Genomic DNA, 25,619 nt, shown 5'->3' on the forward strand with positions numbered 1-25,619 from the left:
TCTTCTCACCTCCCCAACCCTGGATTTCTCAGCTCACAGATTCCCTTTCCCCAGCTGTTCAGTTCTCCTTACAGCCTTGCTCCATCTGTCTGTCTCACTGTCTGTCTGCTTCCTTCCTTTCTGTTCTCCCGAGCTCTTCCTGTCTCTACTCTGCTCCTGTTTCTCCCATGACCAGGTCCAGTCTGTTGGCCATGCTCAGCCTACTCCTTTCTCTGTGCTGGACTCTTCCAGGTGTGGAGCTGGTGCTTTCTTTGGGCCGCCAACCAGCTCACCAATAAAGACATGGAGACATTAATTATGAATGCTCAGCCTTGGTATAGGCTTGTCCCTGTAGCTCTTTCAATTTAATTTAACCTGCTTCTATTTATCTACATTTTGCCTTGGGGCTTTTTACCTCTCCTTCATTCTGTATGTCCTGCTTTCCTGATTCCTCTATGTCTGCCTCTTTTCTTTCTTCCTTGAACCTAAATTCCTCCTCCTACTTACTTTCCCTGCCTGGAAGTCTCACCCATACCTCCTCCCTTGCTATTGGTCATTCAGCTTTTTATTAGACCAATCAGATGCCTTAGGCAGGCGGGGTAAAACAGCAACACATCTTTGCATAGTTAAATAAGTGCAACACATCTCTGCATAGTTAAACAAGTATTCTGCATCACGGGTGACTCATTCTGTTCTCTCTCTCTCTCTCTCTCTTTCTCTCTCTCTCTCTCTCTCATCTACAGCATAGACCTTCTACTTAACCATTCCAATCATGTCAGTTTATACCGTGTGAATTCACAGGGTACTCAGGGCCTCTCCAGGTCTGGCAAATGGTAAGCTACAGTCCTGGGAGTCGTTATCTTCAGCATGAGGCCACAGGTCCTTTCCACGATGTCATATTCACATGAGGCAGATGGTCTAGGATGGCTTGATGTAAGTAACTTGACAGTTCAGGATGAACAGGACCTGGAGGTGGGAAAGGTTGCCCTGATTTCAAGCTCAGAAAATTTGCAGGGAAGCCTGTCAGATGGATTAGTAGGTAAAGTAGCCTGAGAACCCACGCTCCATCCCTGGAACCCACATGGTGGAAGGAAAGAACATATTCTTAAACTGTCCTCTGACCACATACATGCCATCACATAAGTGCCTCCATACATGTAGACACACACACAGAAACATAGAGAAGCACACATTTAGGCTAAATGTTCCTTAAACAATTGCACTGGGTTTGAGTTGCACACATCCCATTAGGGAATTGTACAGCTGGTTTTGTGTGTCAACTTGACATAAACTAGAGTCATCAGAGAGGATCTTTGATGTGGGAGGGTCTTCTTTTTGTGTTGATTTCATTGGTTAATAAAGAAACTGCCTTGGCCATTTGATAGGCCAGCCCTTAGGTGGGTGGAGTAGACAGAACAGAATGCTGGGAAGAAGGGAAGTGGGTCAGATGTGATGAAGCTCCAACCCAAGATGGACGTAGGCTAGAATCTTCCTGGTAAGTCACCACCTCGTGATGCTACACACATTAATAGAAATGGGTTAATCAAGATGTGAGAGTTAGCCAAGAAGAGGCTAGATATAATGGGCCAGGCAGTGTTTATATGAATATATTAGTGTGTTGTTATTTCGGGTGTAAAGCTAACCATGCGGAAGCTGGGCAGGATGAAAAGCAGGCCTGCCAGCAGCTCCTTCTACAGATCCTCACCTGAGGAAATGTCGCCTTGAGAGCCAGCTGTGAGGCAATTTTTCAATTAGTGATCAGTTCATGGGGGGTGGTGCCATCCCTGGACTGGTGATCCTGGGTTCTATAAGAAATCAGACTGAGCAAGCAATGGGGAGCAAGCCAGTAAGCAGCACTTCTCCATGGCCACTGCATCAGCTCCTGCCTTCAGGTTCCTGCCCTGCTTGAGTTCCTGTCCTGAATTTCTTCAGGGATAAACAGCATATCTACACCACAGTGTAAGCCTAATAAACCCTTTCTTTTTTAACTTGCCTTTTGGTCATGGTGTTTTGTCGCAGTAATAGAAACCCTAACTAAGATAGGAACAAAAAATATTTTTCTTCATATGAATATTTTTTCAGTGGCTACCAAGATGTTGGGGTGTTGTATTGTTTACTTTTGTATGCTGTGAATCAATTATTTACAAAATCTACGTAAGGAAGCATTTTATTTTGGCTCATGGTTTGAGATGGTCCTGTCCATTGTGGCAAGGAAGCCATGGTAGCAGCTGGCCATTGTCTCTGCAGTGAGTGAGAAGAACGCTGGCACTAAGCTTGGCTTCTCACTTCAGGCTCTTAGCCCAGTCCAGACACACTCCTTCACAAGCACAACCAGAGGTGTGTCCCAAATGCCATTTTTGTTGTTTGGCCCTTGCATGTCTGGTCAACAGCAGCTGGATAGCAGGTGGCTCAGGTCAGGATAAAGAAGGCCTCAGATGCTCCAATGGAGTCACTCCCGGTTTGCCCCTCTGATGCCAGTCTGTGGGAGCAGTTTTAAACACACTGTGTCTCTGCTGTAGGTTGAATCTACTCCCCTAGGATTTAGACACCTCCTGTCACATCTGTAGCCCCACGGGGCTGTCAGGATGCTGCTGATGAGGACTGTGGAGGCTGAGAGCTCTCTGGAGAAAATACTGTGACAGGAAGGAAATGTCAGAGCAGGCACCCTTCATCAGCTGGAGGGCTCTTGTTTACATTCCATCCTCTGCAATCAGCATCTCGCTAGAATTGTGCCTGTGTGCTCGCTGCTCAGTCCTTCCCATGCCTAAGGGCACACACCTGACAGGGTTTTATAACCGGCTGGCTTTTAGTTGCTGAAATGAGTTACTTGACCCAAAGAGTCCCAGCTTGCAGTGGGCCAACCTAGCCCTCTTGAAGAGTAGCTCTGAATCTGGGGTGGCCTTCATGGAAGATGAACAGAGTACCTATATCCAAATCTCCTCAAATGGTGGGAAGCAAGAAGGTGGCAAAATAAGAGAAGTGTGTCATCTCTGAACTGCAGCAGAGAGCACCTAGAGTAGCCACTACTGTAGGAAGTCAGAGGTATCCTAAAGGGTTTTTACAGACTGCCGGGGCTGGAGGAAGAGAAATGACACCACTCTGAGGTCACTGGGGTAGTGACAGAAGGCTGCCACAGTGACGGGGAGGCCAGGATGAGGATGCTCATTTTGTTGAGAGAAATGTTCAATTTCCATCAAGCTGATGGGCCCTGTAGCAAGAAAGACAGGCTGGAGGGGGGAGAATGCAGTTCCTGGGGTTTCTCTTTTTAATTTGTATTTTTATGTGTATGTATGTTTTGCTTAAATGTATGTTTGTGTACCATGTGTATGCCTCTCTGAGGCCAGAAAGAGGGTATCAGGCTCCCTGGGACTGGAGTTAGAATTTGTAAACCACCAGCAGCAAATGCTGTTAACCACTGAGCAATCTTTCTAATCCCACTTTGAGTCTTACAAGTTAGGGTGCCCACAGTGAGAAGCCCCACAGTGCAGAGGATTGATATTGGACTCTATAGAGGCTGAGGCTAGGGGCAGAGACGGCTTTGCCACCTCAGACTCATAATATGGGGTGTTAGCTCTTCCAGTGTGGAGACCTGCTGGTCATTGACACTGGCTGCCAGGTACCTGCAGAGTGAGACCCTGTCACCATGAGAGCTGCTCTATGAAACTCCACCTGCATAATCCACCTTCTGTACCAGCTATTCGTACATCCCATGTTTGTTAGGATTGGGCTATCCGGTTCCTGAGTACCTACTTCACTTGGTCTTGGGTTTCTGCTTTCCTTCCATGGCCCCATTCCCCAACGCCACAACATGGGGTTTATCACAGCATATTTTAGGGAATATTCAGAAATAGTAGATGCCATGATGCCTTCCTAACAGCAAAATGTTTTCTCATCATTGAACAGTCTTCTTTTTCACCGCAGGTGGTTAGACTATCATTTCACATGTTGGGAAGTAGAGAGGCCAATGGACTAGAAGTGGTCACAAGAGTGAAGCCTAAAAGTGTCAGCAACTTTATACTAATGCACATTTGTTTGTTTATTAGCTTCTTTTTTTAAAAGAATATTTATCTATTATGTATACAATATTCTGTCTGCTGGTCTACAAGAGCTAGTTCCAGGACAGGAACCAAAAGCTACAGAGAAACCCTGTCTCAAAAAATCCAAAAAAAAAAAAAATAAAAAAGAAAAAGAAAACAATATTCTGTCTGCATGTATGCCTGCAGGCCAGAAGAGGGTACCAGGCCTCATTACAGATGGTTGTGAGCCACCATGTAGTTGCTGGGAATTGAACTCAGGACCTTTGGAAGAGCAGGCAATGCTTTTAACCACTGAGCCATCTCTCCAGCCTCTGTTTATTAGCTTCTTAAGACAAGGTTTCTCTGTATAGCCCTAGCTGTCTTGAACTCATTCAGCAGACCAGGCTGGCCTCGAATGCAGAGATTTGCTTGCCTCTGTCTCCCAAGTGCTGGATTTAAAGGCTTGTGTCACCACCACCCAGCCTTGTAGTGACATTTCATTTGTATTTTAATAAATAAAGCTTGCCTGAAGATCAGAGAGTAAAACAGCCCCACGGGTCAGCCTTACAGACATGGCAGTGGTGACACACACCTTTAATCCCAATAGACACATTAGTTTGTCATAGAAACCAGGCAGTAGTGGTACACATCTTTAATCCCAGAGCTAAAGAGGATTATAATACAGGAGGAGACAGCGCTCAGATACAGTCTCATTCTGAGATTCCTTTCAGACTGAGGTAGTGGTAAGAGCCAGTGGCTGGCTGTTTTGCTTTTTCTGACCTTCAGGTTGAACCCCAATATCTGTCTCTTGTTTCTTATTAGTTGTGATACACAACCTATTTTTTTTTTTTTTTTGTGATACAGGGATTCATGAAGCCGACCAGACTGGGCTCAAACTCATAGAGAGCCACCTGCCTCTGCCTCTGCGTGTGGGAATTCAAGGTGTGACCTATCACACCCAGGACAGTTTCAGGAAAGGATGAAGAGACCTGTACTTTCTTTCATGTGACCCAGAAATATTGCGTTGCATGTTTGGGGGACAGAGAGATCCTGGCTCTGAGGAAAAATGGCCTCTCATCAAATGTTTGGGTTGGTTTTTGTCCTAGGAGCTGATTGAGATCATTCATCGTCTTGACGATATGCCCCTGCTTTTCTTCTAGAAAAAGGCCTAGAGTTATACTGAAGTCATCCATGTTTCCTTCAGAGACGTATTATTAGTATCAAGAGGCAGGATTTTCTTTTAATTAGTTTGAAGAAAACTTTACTGAGCATGGCCTCCAAGCAACTGTTTCTAGGCATGGCTTCTTTGTTAAGATGTCCGGCCCCTTACTCTTCTTTTCTCAGTTAAGAAAATTTATATGCACACATGGCTTGTTTCTTAACACACAGATAACTTAAAAATCTTATTGGACATTTTCAAACACAGATTAATAAAGAAGAACAGTTTGATGAATAGCTGTCACCCAGCTTCGACAATCTCAACATTTGATATCTTTGAGTGGCATTCTGTGATTGTTCCCCCTTTGAGCCGGAGGCAGGAATACACCCATCTCCTGCCTGGTAGGCACTTGTTGGGTTTCCTTGATACACAGGCTCCATGTCAGTCTCACTGATTCCCTTTTCCATGTCTTCTGGTTAGCCATGCTTATTTATAGATGGGCCCCTGAGTTTCACAGCGTGCTTTTATTTGTCGTCAGAGCCAGCTCCTGTACCCCAGAGTCTCACGTAGCTTCCAGCCATCGCTGCATCTTCAATTAGGTATTATGTCCCCCCCACTCCCCCGCCCCCCTTAGCATTTTCTATTTCCCACAAAGCCCTCCGGGCTCTTCCATTTTGAAGACATTAATTCAGTTCTGACCTTAACATGGAAAGTAGTTTGAACCTGGGCTCCACAATGGGTAGGCTCCACATTTTTCTGGCTGGATCTGAGGAGAATTGGCCATGAAGAGGGCCTGATGACCCAGGCCAGCTGGAGTTCTGCTTGCCTCCCATGTCCCTTAGTCCCTGTCTTACTAGGAACACAGAAAGCAAGAGGCTTGGACAGGTTGGCAGTGGGCGGGGATATTTACTTTGTAATGCCTCTCTTTGCCCTCTCCTGCCTGATGTTGACCCCAGCTGGCTGCTTAGAGCTCTTCCCCAGTCCTACAGAGTTCTACAGGTATGTTTTTTTTTTTTCTTTTTACTTTAGCCAGGCTTACTGGAATTTTCCAGAAGACCGAATGCCGGATGTTACATAAAGAGCCCTTCCTCTGAGTTACAAGTGGTAAAGGCAGCTACTGGTGGCTGTCATGTGGTTTGCATCTGTCCCCAAAGCTCACGTGTGGGAAGTTCATGCTGGTCCTCAGCATGGAGGTGGTGGGACCTTTCACAGGCCACTAGGGGGCACTGTCCTCAGAAGAACTCCTGTAGCTATCTCTAGACCCCACATACTTCCAGTGAGAGCCGGTGATAAAAGACCTTGGCTTTGTCACATCTCTGGCTTCCCACATAGTCTCTCCCTCAGACATGTTCCCACCATGGTGCTGTCTGCTGTGAAGTGACCACGGATGTTCCTTTCCAGAGGCCCAGCTGACAAGGCTGGTGAGACCTGGACCCCCAACCCACCCACGTGTGACCTCAATAATCCTTTTCCTCATAAAAAACAGAGGCGCAGGGCAGTGGTGGTGCACACCTTTAATCCCAGCACTTGGGAGGTAGAGAGGTGGGCCAATCTCTGTGAGTTGGAGGCCAGCCTGGTCTACGAGAGCTAGTTCCGGGACAGGCTCCAAAGCTAGAGAAACCCTGTCTTGAAAGACCAAAAAAAACCAAAACAAAATAAAACAAAAAACCCAAAACAAAACAAAAAAATACCCCAAAACCAAAACAAAAACATATCCTTAAGGTTTTGTGTTATAGTAATGAATGGGAAATGAGTTAATGCATTAACTTAATTAAAATACATAATTAATTTAATAAATTAGCCACCACATAGAGAAAAGACTTGAGGGATGGAGAGACGTGTGTGTGTGTGTGTGGGGGGGGGGGGGGGAGACAAGATAAGATACAAGGAGGGAGAGAGAAAGGAAGGGAAGAGAGATGGAGACAGATCTGTTAACATCCCAAGAGCAGAGCCCAGCCATGGCGAAATCCCTTGTTATCCTCCTCAGGTGTGCAAATTGAAAAAACTTGGGAGTCCTGCCGTCTGCCTCCTAAAGTGTCCAAACAGTAAGGACAAAAAACAGGGCTCTCAAAGCGTGGTGAGGCTTGGCGTGTTGGCGCAGAGCCAAAGCGATGAAATAATGGAGGCCAGGAGACTCAGCTGTCTGTTCCCAATGCCAGGCAAATCACGTGACCGGCTTCCTAGCGGCCACTGGGCTTTTCACACCTGTTAAAGAAGATAAAAATAAGATTTTTTCCCCCAAGTGGAGATAGTTTTATGTGTGCAAATATGCAAAAACAGAACTGTCGGAGAGCTGGTTGAGAGGTTGGAGCACCGCCTGCAGTGCCCGAGGTCCTGAGTTCGATTCCCAGGTAAGTAAGTAAGTAATGTAATGTCTGTGTGTGTGTGTCTGTCTGTGCTGTGTGACTGTGTCTGTGTGTGAATGAGGCTCTGCATGCATAATTAATTGGAAAAAAGGTTTTAGGCCGGGCAGTGGTGGCGCGCGCCTTTAATTCCAGCACTCGGGAGGCAGAGGCAGGTGGATCTCTGTGAGTTCGAGGCCAGCCTGGTCTACAAGATCTAGTTCCAGGACAGGAACCAAAAAGCTACGGAGAAACCCTGTCTCAAAAATTCAAAAAAATCAAAAAAATATATGCAAAAACAGAATATGACTTCATTTTTTATAACATTGCTGGACAGAAGAGGGGATGTGACTAGAAGGGAATTTGAATAGCAGTTCCTAATAGAACATAACCAGCAACTTCAAGTTTCTCATAAAGGGCCATGGGGTAGTCCAATGACTTTAGACTTTTTCAGTTTTTTCCTAATGTATTTGTTTGTTTTTGTTTGCTTCCTTTCAGCCATTGTCTTCCTAGGTAGCCTGGCCTGGTATGGAGCTTGCTATTTAAACCTGGCTGGCCTCAAACTCGCAGAGACCCATTTGCCTCTGCCTCCATTAAAGGTGTGTTCTCCCATGCCTGGGTTTTAAATACAGGTTAACATTTACTGAAATTGAATTATAGGGGGATTTTCTACCAAAAGTAGATTTCTTCCCTCTCAGGCCCCTTTCTAGTTTGCTGGCACCTTCTCTTTTTCACTCTCACTCAGATGTAGAGGCCAAGATTCTCATGAAAGAAATACATGGTTTTTTTTTTAAATGTTATAATTTTTTTAATTTTATTTATTTATTAAGTATACAGTGGTTTGCCTGCATATGTCCCTGCAGGCCAGAAGAGGGCACCAGATCTCATTACAGATGGTTGTGAGCCACCATGTGGTTGCTGGGAATTGAACTCAGGACCTTTGGAAGCGCAGCCAGTGCTCTTAACCTCTGAGCCATCTCTCCAGCCCCTAAATTTTTTTTAGTTGTTTTTACTGAGCTATATATTGTTCTCTGCTCCCTTCCTGTCCTCTCCCCTCCCCTTCTACCCTCTCCCACTAATCCCCATGCTACCAAATTACAAGGAGATCTTGTCTTTTTCTACTTCCCATGTAGATTAGATCCATGTCTTAGGGTCCTCTTTGTTGTCTAGGTTCTCCGGGATTGTGAATTGTAGGCTGGTTTTTCTTTGCCTTATGTCTAAAAGCCACTTATGAGTGAGTACATGTGATATTTGTCTTTCTGGGTCTGGGTTACCTCACTCAATATGATGTTTTTTAGATCCATCCATTTGCCCTCAAATTTCAAGATGTCATTAAAAAAATAAGATTCTTAAAACTGTCCTTGCTGAAGCAGGAAAATGCCACCAACCCTGTTGAATCACAACCAGAAGAAGATGTGGCTTCAGCACTGTGTCCAGGAAGCATAGAGGCCGCACATCCGAATATGACCCCATCTGGAGAGTGGGTCTTGGTTCCCCCAGTTCCAGGTTCCTCTCTTCAGTTCAGCCCAAGGAGTGAAGCTGCAGAACTCATCCCCATCCCAGTGGGCACTGTGCTCAGGAACTTGTGCAAAACTGCTGGCAATGTTTTCTGCTAGTCACTGTGTGCAGTCTCTCTGGGCTACATCCATTCGCTTAGGCAGGGCTAGCCTGCAAACAAGGTAAAGCCTTGAGACTATGCATCCCCAGTCCCCAGGTTGGGGAAGTAGTCCAATGGTGATCAGATAAAAATTATTAATAGCACACAGCAGGAGCCACAAGTCAAACAGAGCCAGGTGCAGCCTGTTGCCTCTTTTGAATGCTCTGTGAGCTAGGGATTTTGTTGATTTGAGTCCCATGATGCAGCCAGGCTGGCCTTAAATTGACCATCGTTCTGCCTTGGCATCTCTAGTGCTGGGATTATAGGCATGAATGACTTTCCAGCTCAAGAATGTTTTGTGGGTCTGCAGAGTGGTTAAGAGCAGAGGATCCCAGTTTGGCTGCCAGCACCCACCCAGTGACACCCACGCAGTGACTCCCACAAAGTCACATACACACAGTAACTCCCACGCAGGGACTCCCACACAGCGACTATGCAGTAACACTCACGCAGTGACTCCCATGCAGTGATCCCCATGCAGTGACTCCCATGCAGCGACACCCACGCAGTGACCCCCCACGCAGTGACTCACGCAGTGACACCCACGCAGTGACTCCCACGCAGTGATTCCCACGCAGCGACACCCACGCAGTGATTCCCACGCAGTGACTCCCACGCAGTGACTCCCACGCAGTGACTCCCATGCAGTGACACCCACGCAGTGATTCCCACGCAGCGACACCCACGCAGTGACCCCCCACGCAGTGACTCACGCAGTGACACCCACGCAGTGACACCCACGCAGTGATTCCCACGCAGTGACACCCACGCAGTGACACCCACTCAGTGACTCCCACGCAGTGACTCCCAAGCAGCGACACCCACGCAGTGACCCCCCATGCAGCGACACCCACGCAGTGACTCCCACGCAGTGACACCCACGCAGTGACATCCATGCAGTGACTCCCACGCAGTGACACCCACGCAGTGACACCCACGCAGGGACTTCCACCCAGTGACTCCCACGCAGTGACACCCACGCAGTGATTCCCACGCAGCGACACCCACACAGTGACCCCCCACGCAGTGACCCACACAGTGACACCACATGGTGACACCCATGCAGTGACTCCCACCCAGTGTCACCCATGTAGTGACCCACACACATTGACACCCATGCAGTGGCTCACACAGTGACACCCACGCAGTGACATCCATGCAGTGACACCCATGCAGTGACTCCCATGCAGTGACTCCCACGCAGTGACACCCACGCAGTGATTCCCACGCAGTGACTCCCACGCAGTGACCCCCACGCAGTGACTCACACAGTGACACCCACACAGTGACACCCATGCAGTGACTCCCACCCAGTGTCACCCATGCAGTGACCCACACACATTGACACCCATGCAGTGACTCACGCAGTGACTCCCACGCAGTGACATCCACGCAGTGACTCCCACGCAGTGACATCCACGCAGTGACACCCACACAGTGACACCCACGCAGTGACATCCACGCAGTGACACCCACTCAGTGACACCCACCCAGTGACTCCCACGCAGTGACACCCACGCAGTGACACCCACGCAGTGACTCCCACGCAGTGACACCCACGCAGTGACACCCACGCAGTGACACCCACGCAGTGACACCCACGCAGTGACACCCACTCAGTGACACCCACCCAGTGACTCCCACGCAGTGACACCCACGCAGTGACACCCACGCAGTGACTCCCACGCAGTGACACCCACTCAGTGACACCCACGCAGTGACACCCACTCAGTGACACCCACCCAGTGACTCCCACGCAGTGACACCCACGCAGTGACACCCACGCAGTGACTCCCACGCAGTGACACCCACGCAGTGACACCCACGCAGTGACTCCCACGCAGTGACTCCCACGCAGCGACACCCACGCAGCGACACCCACGCAGTGACTCCCACCCAGTGACTCCCACGCAGTGACATCCACGCAGTGACACCCACGCAGTGACACCCACGCAGTGACACCCACGCAGTGACACCCACGCAGTGACCCACACAGTGACACCCATGCAGTGACTCACACAGTGACTCCCACGCAGTGACACCCACGCAGTGACACCCACGCAGTGACATCCACGCAGTGACTCACGCAGTGACACCCACGCAGTGACATCCACGCAGTGACATCCACGCAGTGACATCCATGCAGTGACTCACGCAGTAACATCCACGCAGTGACACCCACACAGTGACACCCACGCAGTGACATCCACGCAGTGACTCCCACCCAGTGTCACCCATGCAGTGACACACAGTGACTCCCAGCTCCAGCTGCAGTGGATCTAATGTCTTTTTCTGGCTTCCTCAGGCATTAAAGGACTGCACAGCATATCCACACATACAAGCAAACATTCATAAACATAAAAAACAAAGTCAATAAACCTTTAAAAATGTTTTGTGTTTTGTTCTGCAGTGCTGGCTACACTCCCAGCCTGTTTTTGCTTTTGCTATTGTTATTTGAGACAGGATCTTGCTTATCAGCTCGGCCTCTCAATCTTCCTGCCTCAACTTCTGAAGTCCTAGAATTACATGAGTGCCCCCCCCGCCTCATGCTCAAAACTAAGAATAGCCTTTATACTTAAAAATGACTGCTATAGGTTTGCGTATAGTGATATACACCTTTAATCCTAGCCCTTGCGAGGCAGATAGATACAGGTGAATCTCTGTGAGTATGAGGCAGCTTGGTCTACATAGAAAGCTCCAAGCCAGTCAGGGCTATACAGTGAAACCCTGTCTGAAAAAGAACATTTATGGGCTGGAGAGATGGTTCGGCGGTTAAGAGCATTGCTTGCTCTTCCAAAGGTCCTGAGTTCAATTCCCAGCAACCACATGGTGACTCACAACCATCTGTAATGAGGTCTGGTGCGCTCTTCTGGCCTTCAGGCATACAGACAGAATATTGTATACATAATAAATAAATATTTAAAAAAAGAAAAAGAACATTTATATATTTATATATTATACACATTTATATATTTATACACTACCTTCACATTCCCACTAAAGCCTAGAGGGTCCCAGCCCAGACAGGCTTGCCATGATGGAGATCGGCTGTCTTTCAAAACATCTGAAGTGTTCTTCCCAAGTGTCTTAACTAGGGCAATAAATTCTGGTCATGAAAACGATTCTGGGCCGCTGCTGGCTATTCTGTAAGAAACAGTTCAAGTTCAGAAGAGTCAGTCTTCTTCAAAGGGGAACTCTCACGGGCAGTAGGGCTGCAGGAGATCAACAGTGCTGTCTCCCTGACTCTGCTTGAACTGGTGCTGGTGAAAGCAGAGTTTCCCCTCCCAATTCCTCGGGGGCATCTCCCCTGTCTTACTTTTTGAAAGTATGATTTTCTTGACACGCACCTGCTACCCTCTCTCATGCCAGCTGGGACAGAAAAGACCTCTGCAGAAGACAGAGGCCAACACACAGTCCTTGGGGTCCTGCTGTGCTGCTGTAGCTAGGAGCAGCCAGCAGAGGCAGGAGGGGCGCAAACTCCCAATTTCAAGACTGTTATTTCTATAGCTGAACAAAGCATTTGCTTTTTGCTCTGCATTTTGCAGAGACTTTTGCGTTAGGCTTTCTGAGTTCAAACCCCTGCCTTGGGCTGGGCAATGGTGGCGCATGCCTTTAATCCCAGCACTTGGGAGGCAGAGGCAGGTGGATCTCTGTGAGTTCGAGACCAGCCTGGTCTACAGAGCTAGTTCCAGGAGAGGCTCCAAAAAGCCACAGAGAAACCCTGTCTCGAAAAAAACCAAAAAAAACCCACCCCCCCAAAAAACCCCCCAAAACAAAAAACAAACCCCTGCCTTGTCACATCCTGTGGACACAAGTTCCTTAAAGTCATCTGGGCCTCTATTATCTTACCTTTAAAATATGAGAATTCTTTTTCTATCAAAGATGGCTAGCCCACTAAGGGTCCTTATTCCATAAACCTCCCTTATTCGTGAAAATCCCATGTCTTCCTGTTTATCCAACCCTGAGACCACAGACATTCATCATCCTTGAATCTTTATCATGCCCTTGTCTGTTGTACAGATCACGAATTAGCCAGTGCATCATGCTGTGAGGTCCAAGTCCCACCAGCAGGGCTTTCTTAATCAGATTATTTGAAGAAGGAACATATCCTTAGTCTGTGCCATATCTTTTAATAACATGGTGGTTAGTTTTATTTTTGATTTATTTATAAATGTTTTGCTTGCGTGTTTGTGCATCACATCATCACATGTGAGCATATCCACAAAAGTCAGAAGAGGACACCGGATCCCCCAGAACTGGAGTTTTGGATGGTTGTGAACTACCAAGTGGCTGCTGGGAACCGGACCTGGCCTCCATGTATGCCTGCAGGCCAGAAGAGGGCACCAGATATCATTACAGATGGTTGTGAGCCACCAGGTGGTTGCTGGGAATTGAACTCGGGACCTCTGGAAGAGCATCCAGTGCTCTTAACCACTCAGCCATATCTCCAGCCCCTTAACTGTCATCTTAACACAACCTAGAATTACCTAGGAAGAGGGAATCAATGAGAAATTGTCTAGATTAGGCTGGCCTGTGGCCTGTCTGTGGGGGACTATCTAGTTTACATTAATTCAAATAAGGTCTGCTCTTGTGGGTGGCACCATTCCCTAGGCAAGGAAGTGTACAGAGGGGGCTGAGCATCAGTAAGAAAGCACGTATTCATTTCTTGCTGTTTCAAGTTTCAAATTCCTGTCCTGTTCAGCTCTGTTGTCCCTGTGATGGTTTTTTTTTTTTTTTTTTGTTTTGTTTTTTGAGACAGGGTTCCTCTGTAGCTTTGGAGCCCGTCCTGGAACTCTCTTGGTAGACCAGGCTGGCCTCGAACTCACAGAGATCCGCCTGTCTCTGCCTCCCAAGTGCTGGGATTACAGGCGTGCGCCACCACCGCCCGGCCTGTGATGGGTTTTAACATGGAACTGCGAGCCAAATAAACCCTTTCTGCATTTAAGCCGCCGTTGTCAGAGTATTTTACCACAGCAAGGAAAGCGGGACAGCATAACTGTTACGGTTGTGGATATGCTTTTTTGTTTGTTTATTTGCTCGAAACAAGATTTCTCTGTGTAGCTTTTCGGGTCCCTGTCCTGGAACTCGCTCTGTAGACCACGTTAGCCTTGAAACTCACAGAGATCCTCCTGCCTCTGCCTACCGAGTGCTGGGATTAAATGCATGCACCACTATGGCCAGACTTGTGGATAGGCTTTTATCTGCGGTTTGGAGAGCCCAGCGTCCTGCCCTACCCCGGGGTCCTCTGTTTGAATCTTCAGCTGAGCCCAGAGTTGTTTAGACAATCATGCTTTTCGGTTTGCATTTGTTTTCACTCCTGTGAAATAAGAATGGTTGGATCTACTAGCCTCCCGTGTTGGTACCGAAAGTCCAAGCACAGCCTAAGGGTGCCAGGTCAGGTGATGCTCCAGGAGGCGAGGATGCCCCGCCCAACAGATATCCGGACTGGCCACTGCTTGGTCTCGAGGTTTTGGTTTCCACCTGAGACCGGTCAAACGCTGCTCTCAGCCCCGCCCTCCATACCGCCCCGCCCACAGACGGTCCGGGCTCGGCCCCGCCAGGCCCCGCCCCCTCTCGCGCTGCTCGCGGAAGCCGCTGTAGACATGGTGCAGGCCTGGTACATGGACGAGTCCACCGCCGATCCGCGGATGCCCCACCGCGCGCACCCCGACCGCCCGGTGGGTCTGGAGCAGCTGCGCACGCTCGGAGTGCTCTATTGGAAGGTACGGGCGCGGGGCACGTGGTGAGGGGCGTGGGGCGCCGCGCATGCTCCACACGGCCCTCCCTCGATCTCTTTTAACTACAGGGTTTTGGGCCTGTTTTCTTCGTGGCACGCGTCCGCGCTCACAGCTAGTGTTTGCAAACGCCACAACGCCGCCTGCCAGTCACGTGGTAGCGTCCCGGGTAACGCAGTTCCAATACGAGAGGGCCGCAGATATCGTGGGGCGCTGGTGGCATTAGCCTGTCAGCACTGGTGTGGTCAAACTGAAATGTAAACCTGCTGGCTTAAAGTCCTGCTTGCCTGAGGAACTTTGCAGAGTCGTGTCCCTTGAAACCATGGAGGCCTGGGGCTAGAGAGATTGCTCAGCTAAGAGCACTGACTGCTTTTCCAGGTCCTGAGTTCAATTCCTAGCAACCTCATGGTGGCTCACAACCATCTATAATGAGATCTGATGCCCTCTTTCGGCCTGCAGGCATACATGCAGACAGAGCACTCAGTAAAAAACCAACCAACAAACAAAAAAACCCCATGGTGTGACCACAGCAGAAGTAAGGAGCTGTGGACCCAGCAGAGCTGATGCTCAGGTTGGCCACGCGAAGGTGGGGACGATGCTGAAATTCATCTCTTCCAGGATATTTTTGGGCTAGGAAGCAGGTGAAAGGGGACTGGAAAAGACTATCCGGTATGCACATGCTCAGTCAAGGCTCCCCATTGGACGCATGCCCAGAAAATGATGAGGTTGATGCACTTTTGGCCTCTTGAATCAAAAGGTCACTCGTTCGACACCAGCTCGGGTACGGGGGTTGGTTTCAAAAACCACAGCCTTCCCAGTTTCTGAGATGTAATCTAGGCATCCAGAATGAGCCCGGCACATTCACCTGGTGACCTCCAAAATTAGTGACTTTTAGTTAACTGAAGCCACATCACCTAAGTCAAGCAGTGGCTCCGAGGTGCCAGGTTTGCTCAGCGAGGCCTCTGGGTGATGCAGACATAAGTAGAAAAGTCAAATGGGGGGGCTGGAGAGATGGCTCAGAGGTTAAGAGCACTGCCTGCTCTTCCAAAGGTCCTGAGTTCAATTCCCAGCAACCACATGGTGGCTCACAACCATCTGTAATGAGGTCTGGTGCCCTCTTCTGGCCTGCAGGCATACACACAGAATAATGTATACATAAGAAATAAATAAATAAATATTTAAAAAAAAAAAAAAGAAAAGTCAAATGGGACCGGAGGACAACAGTTCTCTTAGTCCATCTTGATGAACCTGAGCTTGGTCAGTAGGCACGGGAAGCATGCTGACCACCGAGAGCCTGGTAAGACTGCAGGGACGATGGCAGAGTGGTCACGCATACCGAGGGGTCTATGTTTAGCAGGTATGAGGGATAAGAACTTCACCTGGAAAGGCAGAGGATCCAGCAGGACTGCTGGCAGGAGGGGGTGGGACTCAAGCAGACAGGAGTTTCCACCTGTCTTTGTGGAGAATGGACCGCCCATCAAAAGAGGAGGTGGAGGGCGGGGCTAGGACTGGCAAAGAATAAATGATGCTCTGTAAGGAGCACATTGCTATGGTTTGTTCATATAGGGCTGGGGAGCAGACCTAGCGCCTTGTGCCCTCCTAGGCAAGCATCGTACCAGGGAGCCAAACTCCCAGCTCACTTGCTACACATCCTTGTGCTAAGGCGACATCTTTTTGCTAATACATATATAGTTGGATGCCGACAAGCATGAGAATGATCCAGAACTGGAAAAGATCCGGAAGGAGAGGAACTACTCCTGGATGGACATCATCACCATATGCAAAGATAAACTTCCCAATTATGAGGAGAAGGTGAGCGGGCCCCGCTTGGAGGGAATCATCACCCTCCTGCCTGTTCACACAAGGCTTTCCATTTTGTGTGGTTTCGGGGCAGCTGTCCTCATAGCATAGTTGGGCGAGTGCCTCTCTTTCAGCTCTTTTGAGGGGCCTGACTCTGGCAGCGGTTTATCCCTTACGTGTGGTAGATCCACCAGTGATGTGTGGATCAACCTGGGGTTTTCTCATGGCATTCCCAGTTCTGCACCTGCCTCTTCCCTAATCTTGAATGTATTCCTGGGAGCTCAGGGGCAGTGTCTTCAGGGTACCTGACCACTCCACTGGGGCATTTGAATTTAGTGGTATAGAGTCATTCAGAATACTTCACAGAGCGGAGTGTGTAATCACAGCACTCAGAAGAAGAGTAGCAGAAGTTCAAGGTCATTTTGCTACATAGCAAGTTGAAGGCCAGCCTAGGCTAGCTACATGAGATGCTGTCTCACTTTGCTCCTTCTGCTCTTAGGGCTCTGGGGATTAAATTCAAGACGTCAGTCTTGGTGGCAGGTGCCTTGACCCACTGTCATCTCCCCGGCTCAGACCCTGGTACTTTTAGTAGCAATACCCATTCACCGTCGCCTGGCTGTAAGGGCTGGGGCTGCGTGACAGCTTCCCTCTTGTGTTAGATCAAGATGTTCTTCGAGGAGCATCTGCACCTGGACGAGGAGATCCGCTACATCCTGGAGGGCAGTGGGTACTTCGATGTCAGGGACAAGGAGGACAAGTGGATCCGGATTTCCATGGAGAAGGGGGACATGATCACGCTCCCTGCTGGCATCTATCACCGCTTCACGCTGGATGAGAAGGTGAGAGGGTGCTGTGCTGTGGTCCAGCCTGTGCGTAGACATCACAGGTGACCACGGTGGCCCACTAGCTGTGTTGTGCGAGGCCAGTCACAGCTCTCTCAGAGCTAGTGGAGCCTCTGGCTAGGAGCCTGGCACAGCATTAATCCACACGGCTTTAGTCAAGGGAGTGGATATCTTCAGGAGAGAGGCCCACACCTCCACTGAGGTCACTGATGTAAGGGTCGGTGGTTCTAATGCACCTGTAGGGTGGGAACATTCATTTGGGGACCCCAGTGGTCGTGTCCTGTCTTGACCTCCCCAGTGTTGGGATTATAGGTGTTTACTACCAAACCTTGTTCCTCTGGTGCTGTGGATAGAGCTGAGGGGCTCGTGCATGCTGGACAGACAGTCCACCAACTGAGTTACACTCCCAGCTGGAGTTAATTTTAAAAAAATTATTTTTATTTTTAAATTAAGGGTATGTCTGTTGGGGTAGGTACATGAGTACTGGTTCCTGCAGAATCCAGAAAAGGGCGTTGGGTCTCCTGGAACTGGAGTTGGTGCTAGGAACTGAACTTGGGCCCCCTCCAAGGGTATATGCATTCCTAACTAGTGAACCATCTCTCTAGCCTTCCAAATTAATAGTAAATGCACATGATTTAAAGTTCATAATTATGAGCCAGGTATGGTGGTGCATGCCTTTAATCCCAGAACTTGGGAGGTAGAGGCAGGTGGATCTCTGTGAATTTGAGGCTAGCCTGGTCTACAAAATGAATTTCCAGTACAGTCAGGGCTACACAGAGAAACCCTGTCCAAAAAACAAACAAAAATTCAGAATTATGAAGCCAGTCTGGGTGGCATGTGCCTGTCACCTCAGCATTTGGGAGGTTCAGACAGGAGGAATCAGGACTTCAAGATCATCCTCAGCTACTTACCAAGTTTTGAGGATAGACTGGGTAAAATGAAACCTTGTATCTAAAAGAAAAATTAAAAATTGTGAGATTGTAACATGAGGGCCGGCTTGTTGGGATTTCTGTCCTGCCCAGTTCCTGCAGCCTTTTAGCCCCAAAGAAAATCACAAAGAGGTCTCCATAAGCTATAAACTGATTGGCCCATTAGCTCAGGCTTTGTATTAGCTCTTATAACTTATATTAACCCATTATTCTGATCTATGTTAGCCACATGGCTTGGCACCTTTTTCTGCCGGGCAGGTCACATCCTGCTTCTTCAGTGTCTGGACGGGACTGTGGGAAGAGCTTCCTTCTTCCCAGAATACTCTTGTTCTCAGTGCCCTGCTTCTACTTCCTGTCTGGTTGTCCTGCCTATACTTCCTACCTGGCTACTGGCCAAGCAGCGTTTATTTAATACATAATTGACAGAATATAGACAATGTCTCACACCATGAGATGGATACAAGGTGTTCATGAATGGTGTTCTCTCTCCTGTTCCTCGGGGCCCCAGTTCTATCCCTGAAGGACTCTAGTGGCTACATTTCCATAGAATTTAGATCAGTGGTTTTTGACTCCCCTAATGCTGTGATCCTTTAATACAGTTCCTCATGTTGTGGTGACCCCCAACTAAAAAATTATTTCATTGCTACATCATAACCATAATTTTGCTACTGTTATGAATCATCATGTAGCTGTCTGGTAGGCAAAATATCCGATCTGTGACCTTAAAAGGGTTGCTAGCCGTAGGCTGAGACTGTTTCACAGGGTGTTTGCCTATTCAGAGTTACAATTCTTTCTTTCCTCCTTTTACCCCAGAGGCAGAGTGGGTCCTGCATTTTACTTTTTCCACTTGGTATGCTTTGGGGTGCGTAAGACGCCCCACCTCTTGTTCACAGCTTCACTGTCAGACATGTCTGATTTATTTTACCATGGTTTACCCACTGCATGGGGAGTGCCTAGCGGTGAGCTTATTTCCACTTGTTTGTGGCTGTCAGGAGTTCTGTGAGAACACATATTTGTCATTTCTACCCAGGTGTATAGAAATGAAAACGAGGCTGCATGGAAACTGAATTTCCAGTTTAGCTGAGTGCTGATCAATTACTCTGTTACCAGCTAGTAGGAGGGGCCTGGTGCTGGTCCTTAGAAAGTAGTACTGGGGGCTGGGGTGGGCAACGAGGGTGGGCGGAGTTGGGACCTGTTTCTGCTCTGATGTGGACCAGGAGGAGGAGCTGCAGATACTTTTGCTGCCCAGAAGTGGCCACACCCCTTGCATAAAGGTTGGAATGAGCCGAGTGCTAAGTGGATAAGCCAGCTTCAAGGGGTGCCTCGATAGTTCCCATGGAGATGAGTAGACGTATCCAATGAGATGTGGGGCTTGTTTTCTAGAATTACGTGAAGGCCATGCGGCTGTTTGTGGGCGAACCTGTGTGGACACCGTACAACCGTCCGGCTGACCATTTCGATGCCCGGATACAGTACTTGAGGTTTTTGGAAGGAAGAGCATAGCGGTGCTGCCTGAAGAGGTTCTGGCTATGGTCACCTGTGGGAAAGTTGCTCACCTCTCTGCTTTCTTATGAGGAGTTGATGCTAGGCTAGCTAGCTCTCCTTGGCAAGATTGTCAGATCAGCTTCTTTTTAATCAAAGCATCACTAAAAGTGATTTTTACATGGAAACCACAAAAATGTGAACAAGTGGCCTTAATTTTTCCTAACTCTGTCAAGACCTAGAGGTATGGGAGCCCTGGCTTGGTGTGTGCATTCATGCACAGTAGATCTTCGTGTCCCAGAAGATCCTTTTGTAGGTGTCTATTGGACTGTGAAGCTATGACCTTTGGAAGGGGGCAGTTATACCCAGCACAACTAACCAGAAGGAAGATGTTTTTCTCCCTCATCAATCTTTGGGTGATTGCTTCAAACTAAAGCAGCTACTTTTAATTGTATGCTCATGGTAATAGTTGTATTACGCTCATGGGAATATATGGTATTTTACTTGGTTCATTAAAGCCTCTCTCTAGATTCCTTATATGATTTTATATGTGCACAGTTAATTTCTACATCAGGGCAATGATGTAGAAATCTACATCAGTGTGATTTCAGGCCCTTTTACAATCAAGAATGAAAAGAATGCATGATTTCCCTACTCAAGTGCCTTGGGGCTGAACTGATACAATTTAGATGTAGAACACTAACCTAGCACATGCAGGGCCCTGGGCGTGGACCCCAGCACCGCAAATAAAGAATAATAATGCTGAAATGTGTTTATGTGTCATATGTTACAATTCCAGTCACTCTCAACTACTGAGCCGTCTCTCCTGCCACATTTTTGTTGTGGTTGTTTGTGTTCAGTTTTTCTCTCTCTGTGGTAGGATCTCTCATATACTAGGCTGGTCTCAAATTCATCATGTAGCCGAGGATGACTTTGAGAACGCAGGGATGGCCTTGACGTCCTGATCTTGCTTATACTTCCTCAGTGCTGGGGTTGTAGGCATCTGCCCCTATCTCTGCTTTCTACAGTGCTGGGGATGGAGCCCGGGGCTTCACACATGCTGAGCAGGCAGTGTACCAACCAGACCTCAGCCCCAGCCCCTGCTTTCTTGTTCTCGGCAGGCTGGGCTTGCTCTTATGACCTCTTCCTGCCGCCTCTCCTGAGTACTGATTACAGGGGTTTGCTACCACCTCCTTCATTTTCATTTTTTGTGGTTTTTCCCCTGTCCACTGTGAATGGCTTTGTTCCTGTTGAAAACTGAATTATGTCTTCTACCATGTCCTACACTCCAACACATTTTGGGTCTGAGCCGTGACTTCACAGATTGGGGGAAGATAACAGAGTTCTGTCAGTACACCTAAGTGAGGTAACAGTTTCTTAGCTCTGCCAGAGCATCACCACTTTTTTTTTTTTTGACAGGGTTACTCTGTGTACCCTTGGCTGCCCTGGAACTCATTCTGTAGACCAGGCTGGCCTGGAACTCACAGAGATCACCTGGCTCTGCCTCCCAAGTGCTAGGATTAAAGGCGTGCGCTGCCACCGCCTGGCCTCACTTTTGTTTAAAAAAAAACAAAAACAAAAAAAACACAAATGGTTTTATTGAGGTATTATAATGCACTTCTTTGAAATATCTAAATTATTTTCTTTTAGATAGAGTCTCACTGTGTAGCTCTTGCTGGCCTGGAACTCACAGTGTAGACCAGGCTGGCCTCTAACTCATGGAGGTCTGCCTCTCGAATGCTGAGATGAAAGGCATGTACCACTGTGCCTGGTTCTGTTTTTAAATTTGGACCCAACATAGCCAGGGTGATGACCATAGCCACATCGTATACCCCGGTCAGGGTGATGACCACAGCCACATCGTATACCCCGGTCAGGGTGATGACCACAGCCACATCGTATACCCCGGTCAGGGTGATGACCACAGCCACATCGTATACCCCTGTTAGGGTGATGACCACAGCCACATCGTATACCCTGTTAGGGTGATGACCACAGCCACATCGTATACCCCTGTTAGGGTGATGACCACAGCCACATCGTATACCCCTGTTAGGGTGATGACCACAGCCACATCGTATACCCCTGTCAGGGTGATGACCACAGCCACATCGTATACCCCTGTTAGGGTGATGACCACAGCCACATCGTATACCCCTGTCAGGGTGATGACCACAGCCACATCGTATACCCCGGTCAGGGTGATGACCACAGCCACATCGTATATCCCGGTCAGGGTGATGACCACAGCCACATCGTATATCCCGGTAAGGGTGATGACCACAGCCACATCGTATATCCCGGTCAGGGTGATGACCACAGCCACATCGTATATCCCGGTCAGGGTGATGACCACAGCCACATCGTATACCCTGTTAGGGTGATGACCACAGCCACATCGTATACCCTGTTAGGGTGATGACCACAGCCACATCGTAGTCAGGGTGATGACCACAGCCACATCGTATACCCTGTTAGGGTGATGACCACAGCCACATCGTATACCCCGGTCAGGGTGATGACCACAGCCACATCGTATACCCTGTTAGGGTGATGACCACAGCCACATCGTATATCCTGGTCAGGGTGATCGTATACCCCGGTCAGGGAGATGACCACAGCCACATCGTATACCCTGTTAGGGTGATGACCACAGCCACATCGTATATCCTGGTCAGGGTGATCGTATACCCCGGTCAGGGAGATGACCACAGCCACATCGTATACCCTGTTAGGGTGATGACCACAGCCACATCGTATACCCCGGTCAGGGTGATGACCACAGCCACATCGTATATCCTGGTCAGGGTGATCGTATACCCCGGTCAGGGTAATGACCACAGCCACATCGTATACCCTGGTCAGGGTGATGACCACAGCCACATCGTATACCCCGGTCAGGGTGATGACCACAGCCACATTGTATATCCCGGTCAGTGATGTAGAATGATTCAACAGCCAGAAACCGCTTGTCTTCTGTCCCTCTGGTCTCTATGGTCTCATTCTGGAATCTGGTACTTGTGTTTCCCTTGCTTTCTTGGTTTTGGCAGAAACCAGGGCCTCACACGCTTTTGAGAACTACCCCAGTCTGGGCTCCTTGTTTCCATAATACAGCTTCAGCATCTAAAGATGGTGGAGCCTTTGGCTTACGCTGGGCTGAATTGGCTGCAAAGAGCCAGGCCTCTGTTGGGTGTCCTGAGAGCCCCGTGGATTGGTGCTGGGCTGATCACACAGCTGGATAAAAGCATGTCTCACCCCTGGTAGACATGGAAAGTGGGAGGGTTGATGGTAGGAATTTGCCAGTGTTAGGATTTTGAGCCTTTTTTAGCAATAGAATTCAGAATATCTCGATGAACAGCTAGGTGAGGAGTGTTGGGGGCCATTGGAGTAGGTGGAATGGCGGAGTGGCCGGATGATGGTGGGTGGGTAGGTGGATGCGCTGGATTGATGAGGGGGTGGGTAGGCAGGAAGAGGGGTTGTGTTGATGAGTGGGTGAGTGGCTGGAGTGGGTGAAGAGGAAAATGGGGTGAGTTGATTAGCAGGTGTTTGGAGGGAGATGGATCTGATTCTTGTTCAGATGTGTGAACAGGAGCAATCATTTTCCTGAAAGGTTTTCTTTTAGAAAGTGCACCATGTAAAAGGTTTCAGAACCTCAAATAATTTTATGGCTTACACAGTGAACATGTACACAGAGAGACAGTCAGATAGACAGACAGACAGTGCTGGTCCAGTGCTTTTGGCTCCCAATTGCTCTGAAGCCTTGAAATCTTTCAGTAGGACATTAGCATGGTAGCAGAATCCGGAACTTCCTCATTTTAGAATGCAACCACCAACCCCCGCGTGCCGCAACAAAAATAAGAAAAACAAAATGCTATGGATTTTTCTTGGTGGTTTCCTCTGAGTAGAACCTGAGCCATCTGTATCTCAGCTAAGGTTTCCTACTTTGCCCACAGCTCCAGAGTTCTGTGGACAGAATGTGTGCCCTGTGTGGGTTGTGGTGGACAGGCTGTGTGTCCCATGTGGGTTGTGATGGGCAGGCTGTGTGTCCCCTGTGGCCTTTGGTGGACAGAATGTGTGCCCTGTGTGGGTTGTGGTGGACAGGCTGTGTGCCCCGTATGGCCTTTGGTGGACAGGCTGTGTGGCCCGTGTGGCACTGTGGCATTGCTGCTTTGATGGTAATCAGAGTGTGGGCTGCAGACACATGGACATTGACATGATGATAGCATTGGACATTCTGGGATATACAGGTCTTTATGGGTCACTGAGGTTGATGATGGTCATCCCACTGTCTGGTAGTTCTAGGTGTGTGCCATACCCGAAGGGAGCCCATAGCTATGAGTCCAGCTTACCTGCAGTAGTGTAGCCTGCCTTTAGGTCATAACCAATAAAGCCAGCTCTTCCCATCAGCCCTCGTTACACCGGGGACAGCGTCTCATGCATAGAACTGATCCCCACCGGGTGGTATTGAGTGACTGGATCATGTGGGCTCTAGGCACACTCGTGAATTAGTGATCGTTGATAGACAGTTTGCAGTGTGGAGATTGGACCCAGAGCCTTCCACATGCGGTCTGCCTCCCAGCTGTGTACCCAGCCCACCCTTGTCATCGTTTTCGTGGGTTCCATGTGCTTGTCCATGGCAACTGTTACAGAAATCTCTGTCTCAAGCTCACACGCCTGCCTGGTGAAACAGATCGATGTCATCAGTGACGGGCCTCAATTTCCACTTCGCTCAGCCTGGCCAGTCGCTCATTAATCCCGATGGCTCCCAGGCGTCCTGGCATAATTGATTATTGCTTCTCCAGGAGAACGAAGAAGTGTCATTGTCCAAGGACACAGGGCTGGGGACAGAGATGTTTCCAGAGGCCTGTCCTACCGCCCCTCCCCCTTCCTCAGAGCAGGGACATAGTGACTTCATCTAGGACAGTGACACTAGTGGCTGTGTCTGCTCCTCACTCCATAAACTACCGTGCACTGGCTAAGGGGAGGCACGGCTTTACCGTGCACTGGCTAAGGGGAGGCACGGCAGGCTTGTTGGTGCCTGCCTTGGACACTCGGGAGCTTCCAGAGCTGGGGATGGTAAGGTCCTTCCTCCTAGGTGCCAGACAGGGATCAGGATGGGCAACAGTACAAGTCCTGGAAAGAGCAGAGCCAGGAGCACAGCTGAGTGGGTGCAGCCTCGCTTCTCCTAGGAGCTCAGTGGATTATGTGCGGCTGTAACTGGAAGTGATGTGACTGGACTTCAGGTTCAGGGCATCTTGGGGTGTCTAAAGAAACCCCACAGACCAAGAGACATAAATAACACAACACTGGAGGCTGGCACCTGAGACAGCCGTCAGCATCCGTGTTACAGGGTTGGGCTGGCGCCTGAGACAGCCGTCAGCATCCGTGTTACAGGGTTGGGCTGGCGCCTGAGACAGCCGTCAGCATCCATGTCACAGGGTTGGGCTTCCTGGAGTCACCTTCCAATTGTCTTCCACTGTATGTGAGCACTTCATTCCTCCTGGACTAGGCCCCAGCTTTATACAGGGTCTTATTTAATTTTTATTAGCACTGGGCAACAAGGACTTCAATGCATGGACTGTGGAGACTTGTCCTAACAATGGAGGATGAGCTTTCCAGTCCCAGGAAGCAGCAGACAAAGGCCCTGGGGAAGGACCAGGGCTGAAGGCCCATGTTGC

At 48.9% G+C, this 25,619-nt stretch overlaps 1 protein-coding gene and 1 long non-coding RNA gene across 3 annotated transcripts; both read left to right on the forward strand.

Moving 5' to 3' along the window:
* Positions 1-1,460: 1,460 nt before the first annotated feature.
* Positions 1,461-4,929, forward strand: LOC142855780 (uncharacterized). The gene is made up of 3 exons (XR_012911540.1): positions 1,461-1,474; positions 1,872-1,938; positions 4,860-4,929. It is a non-coding gene; the product is annotated as an uncharacterized LOC142855780 (long non-coding RNA).
* A 9,777-nt stretch (positions 4,930-14,706) lies between these two features.
* On the forward strand, positions 14,707-20,478 carry Adi1 (acireductone dioxygenase 1). 2 transcript variants are annotated; one of them, XM_075984126.1, is made up of 4 exons: positions 14,707-14,876; positions 16,581-16,700; positions 17,348-17,527; positions 19,843-20,478. In XM_075984126.1, exons 1-4 carry the CDS (start codon positions 14,757-14,759, stop codon positions 19,960-19,962), a joined length of 540 nt encoding a protein of 179 aa, XP_075840241.1. In that variant the 5' UTR covers positions 14,707-14,756; the 3' UTR covers positions 19,963-20,478. The 2 variants fall into 2 exon arrangements, with proteins under 2 accessions (XP_075840241.1, XP_075840242.1); XM_075984127.1 differs by lacking the exon at positions 14,707-14,876 and adding an exon at positions 16,072-16,185.
* The last annotated feature ends 5,141 nt before the right edge of the window (positions 20,479-25,619 follow it).

Source organism: Microtus pennsylvanicus, chromosome 8 (assembly GCF_037038515.1).
Source record: "Microtus pennsylvanicus isolate mMicPen1 chromosome 8, mMicPen1.hap1, whole genome shotgun sequence".
Taxonomy (NCBI): domain Eukaryota; kingdom Metazoa; phylum Chordata; class Mammalia; order Rodentia; family Cricetidae; genus Microtus; species Microtus pennsylvanicus.

Bases quoted from the DNA above. Each gene is read 5' to 3' on its own strand.
- Adi1 (XM_075984126.1), top strand. From the start codon at position 14,757: ATGGTGCAGGCCTGGTACATGGACGAGTCCACCGCCGATCCGCGGATG. The intron at 16,701-17,347 runs GTGAGCGGGCCC...CTCTTGTGTTAG, and splicing joins TTCCCAATTATGAGGAGAAG to ATCAAGATGTTCTTCGAGGA. The intron at 17,528-19,842 runs GTGAGAGGGTGC...CTTGTTTTCTAG, and splicing joins GCTTCACGCTGGATGAGAAG to AATTACGTGAAGGCCATGCG.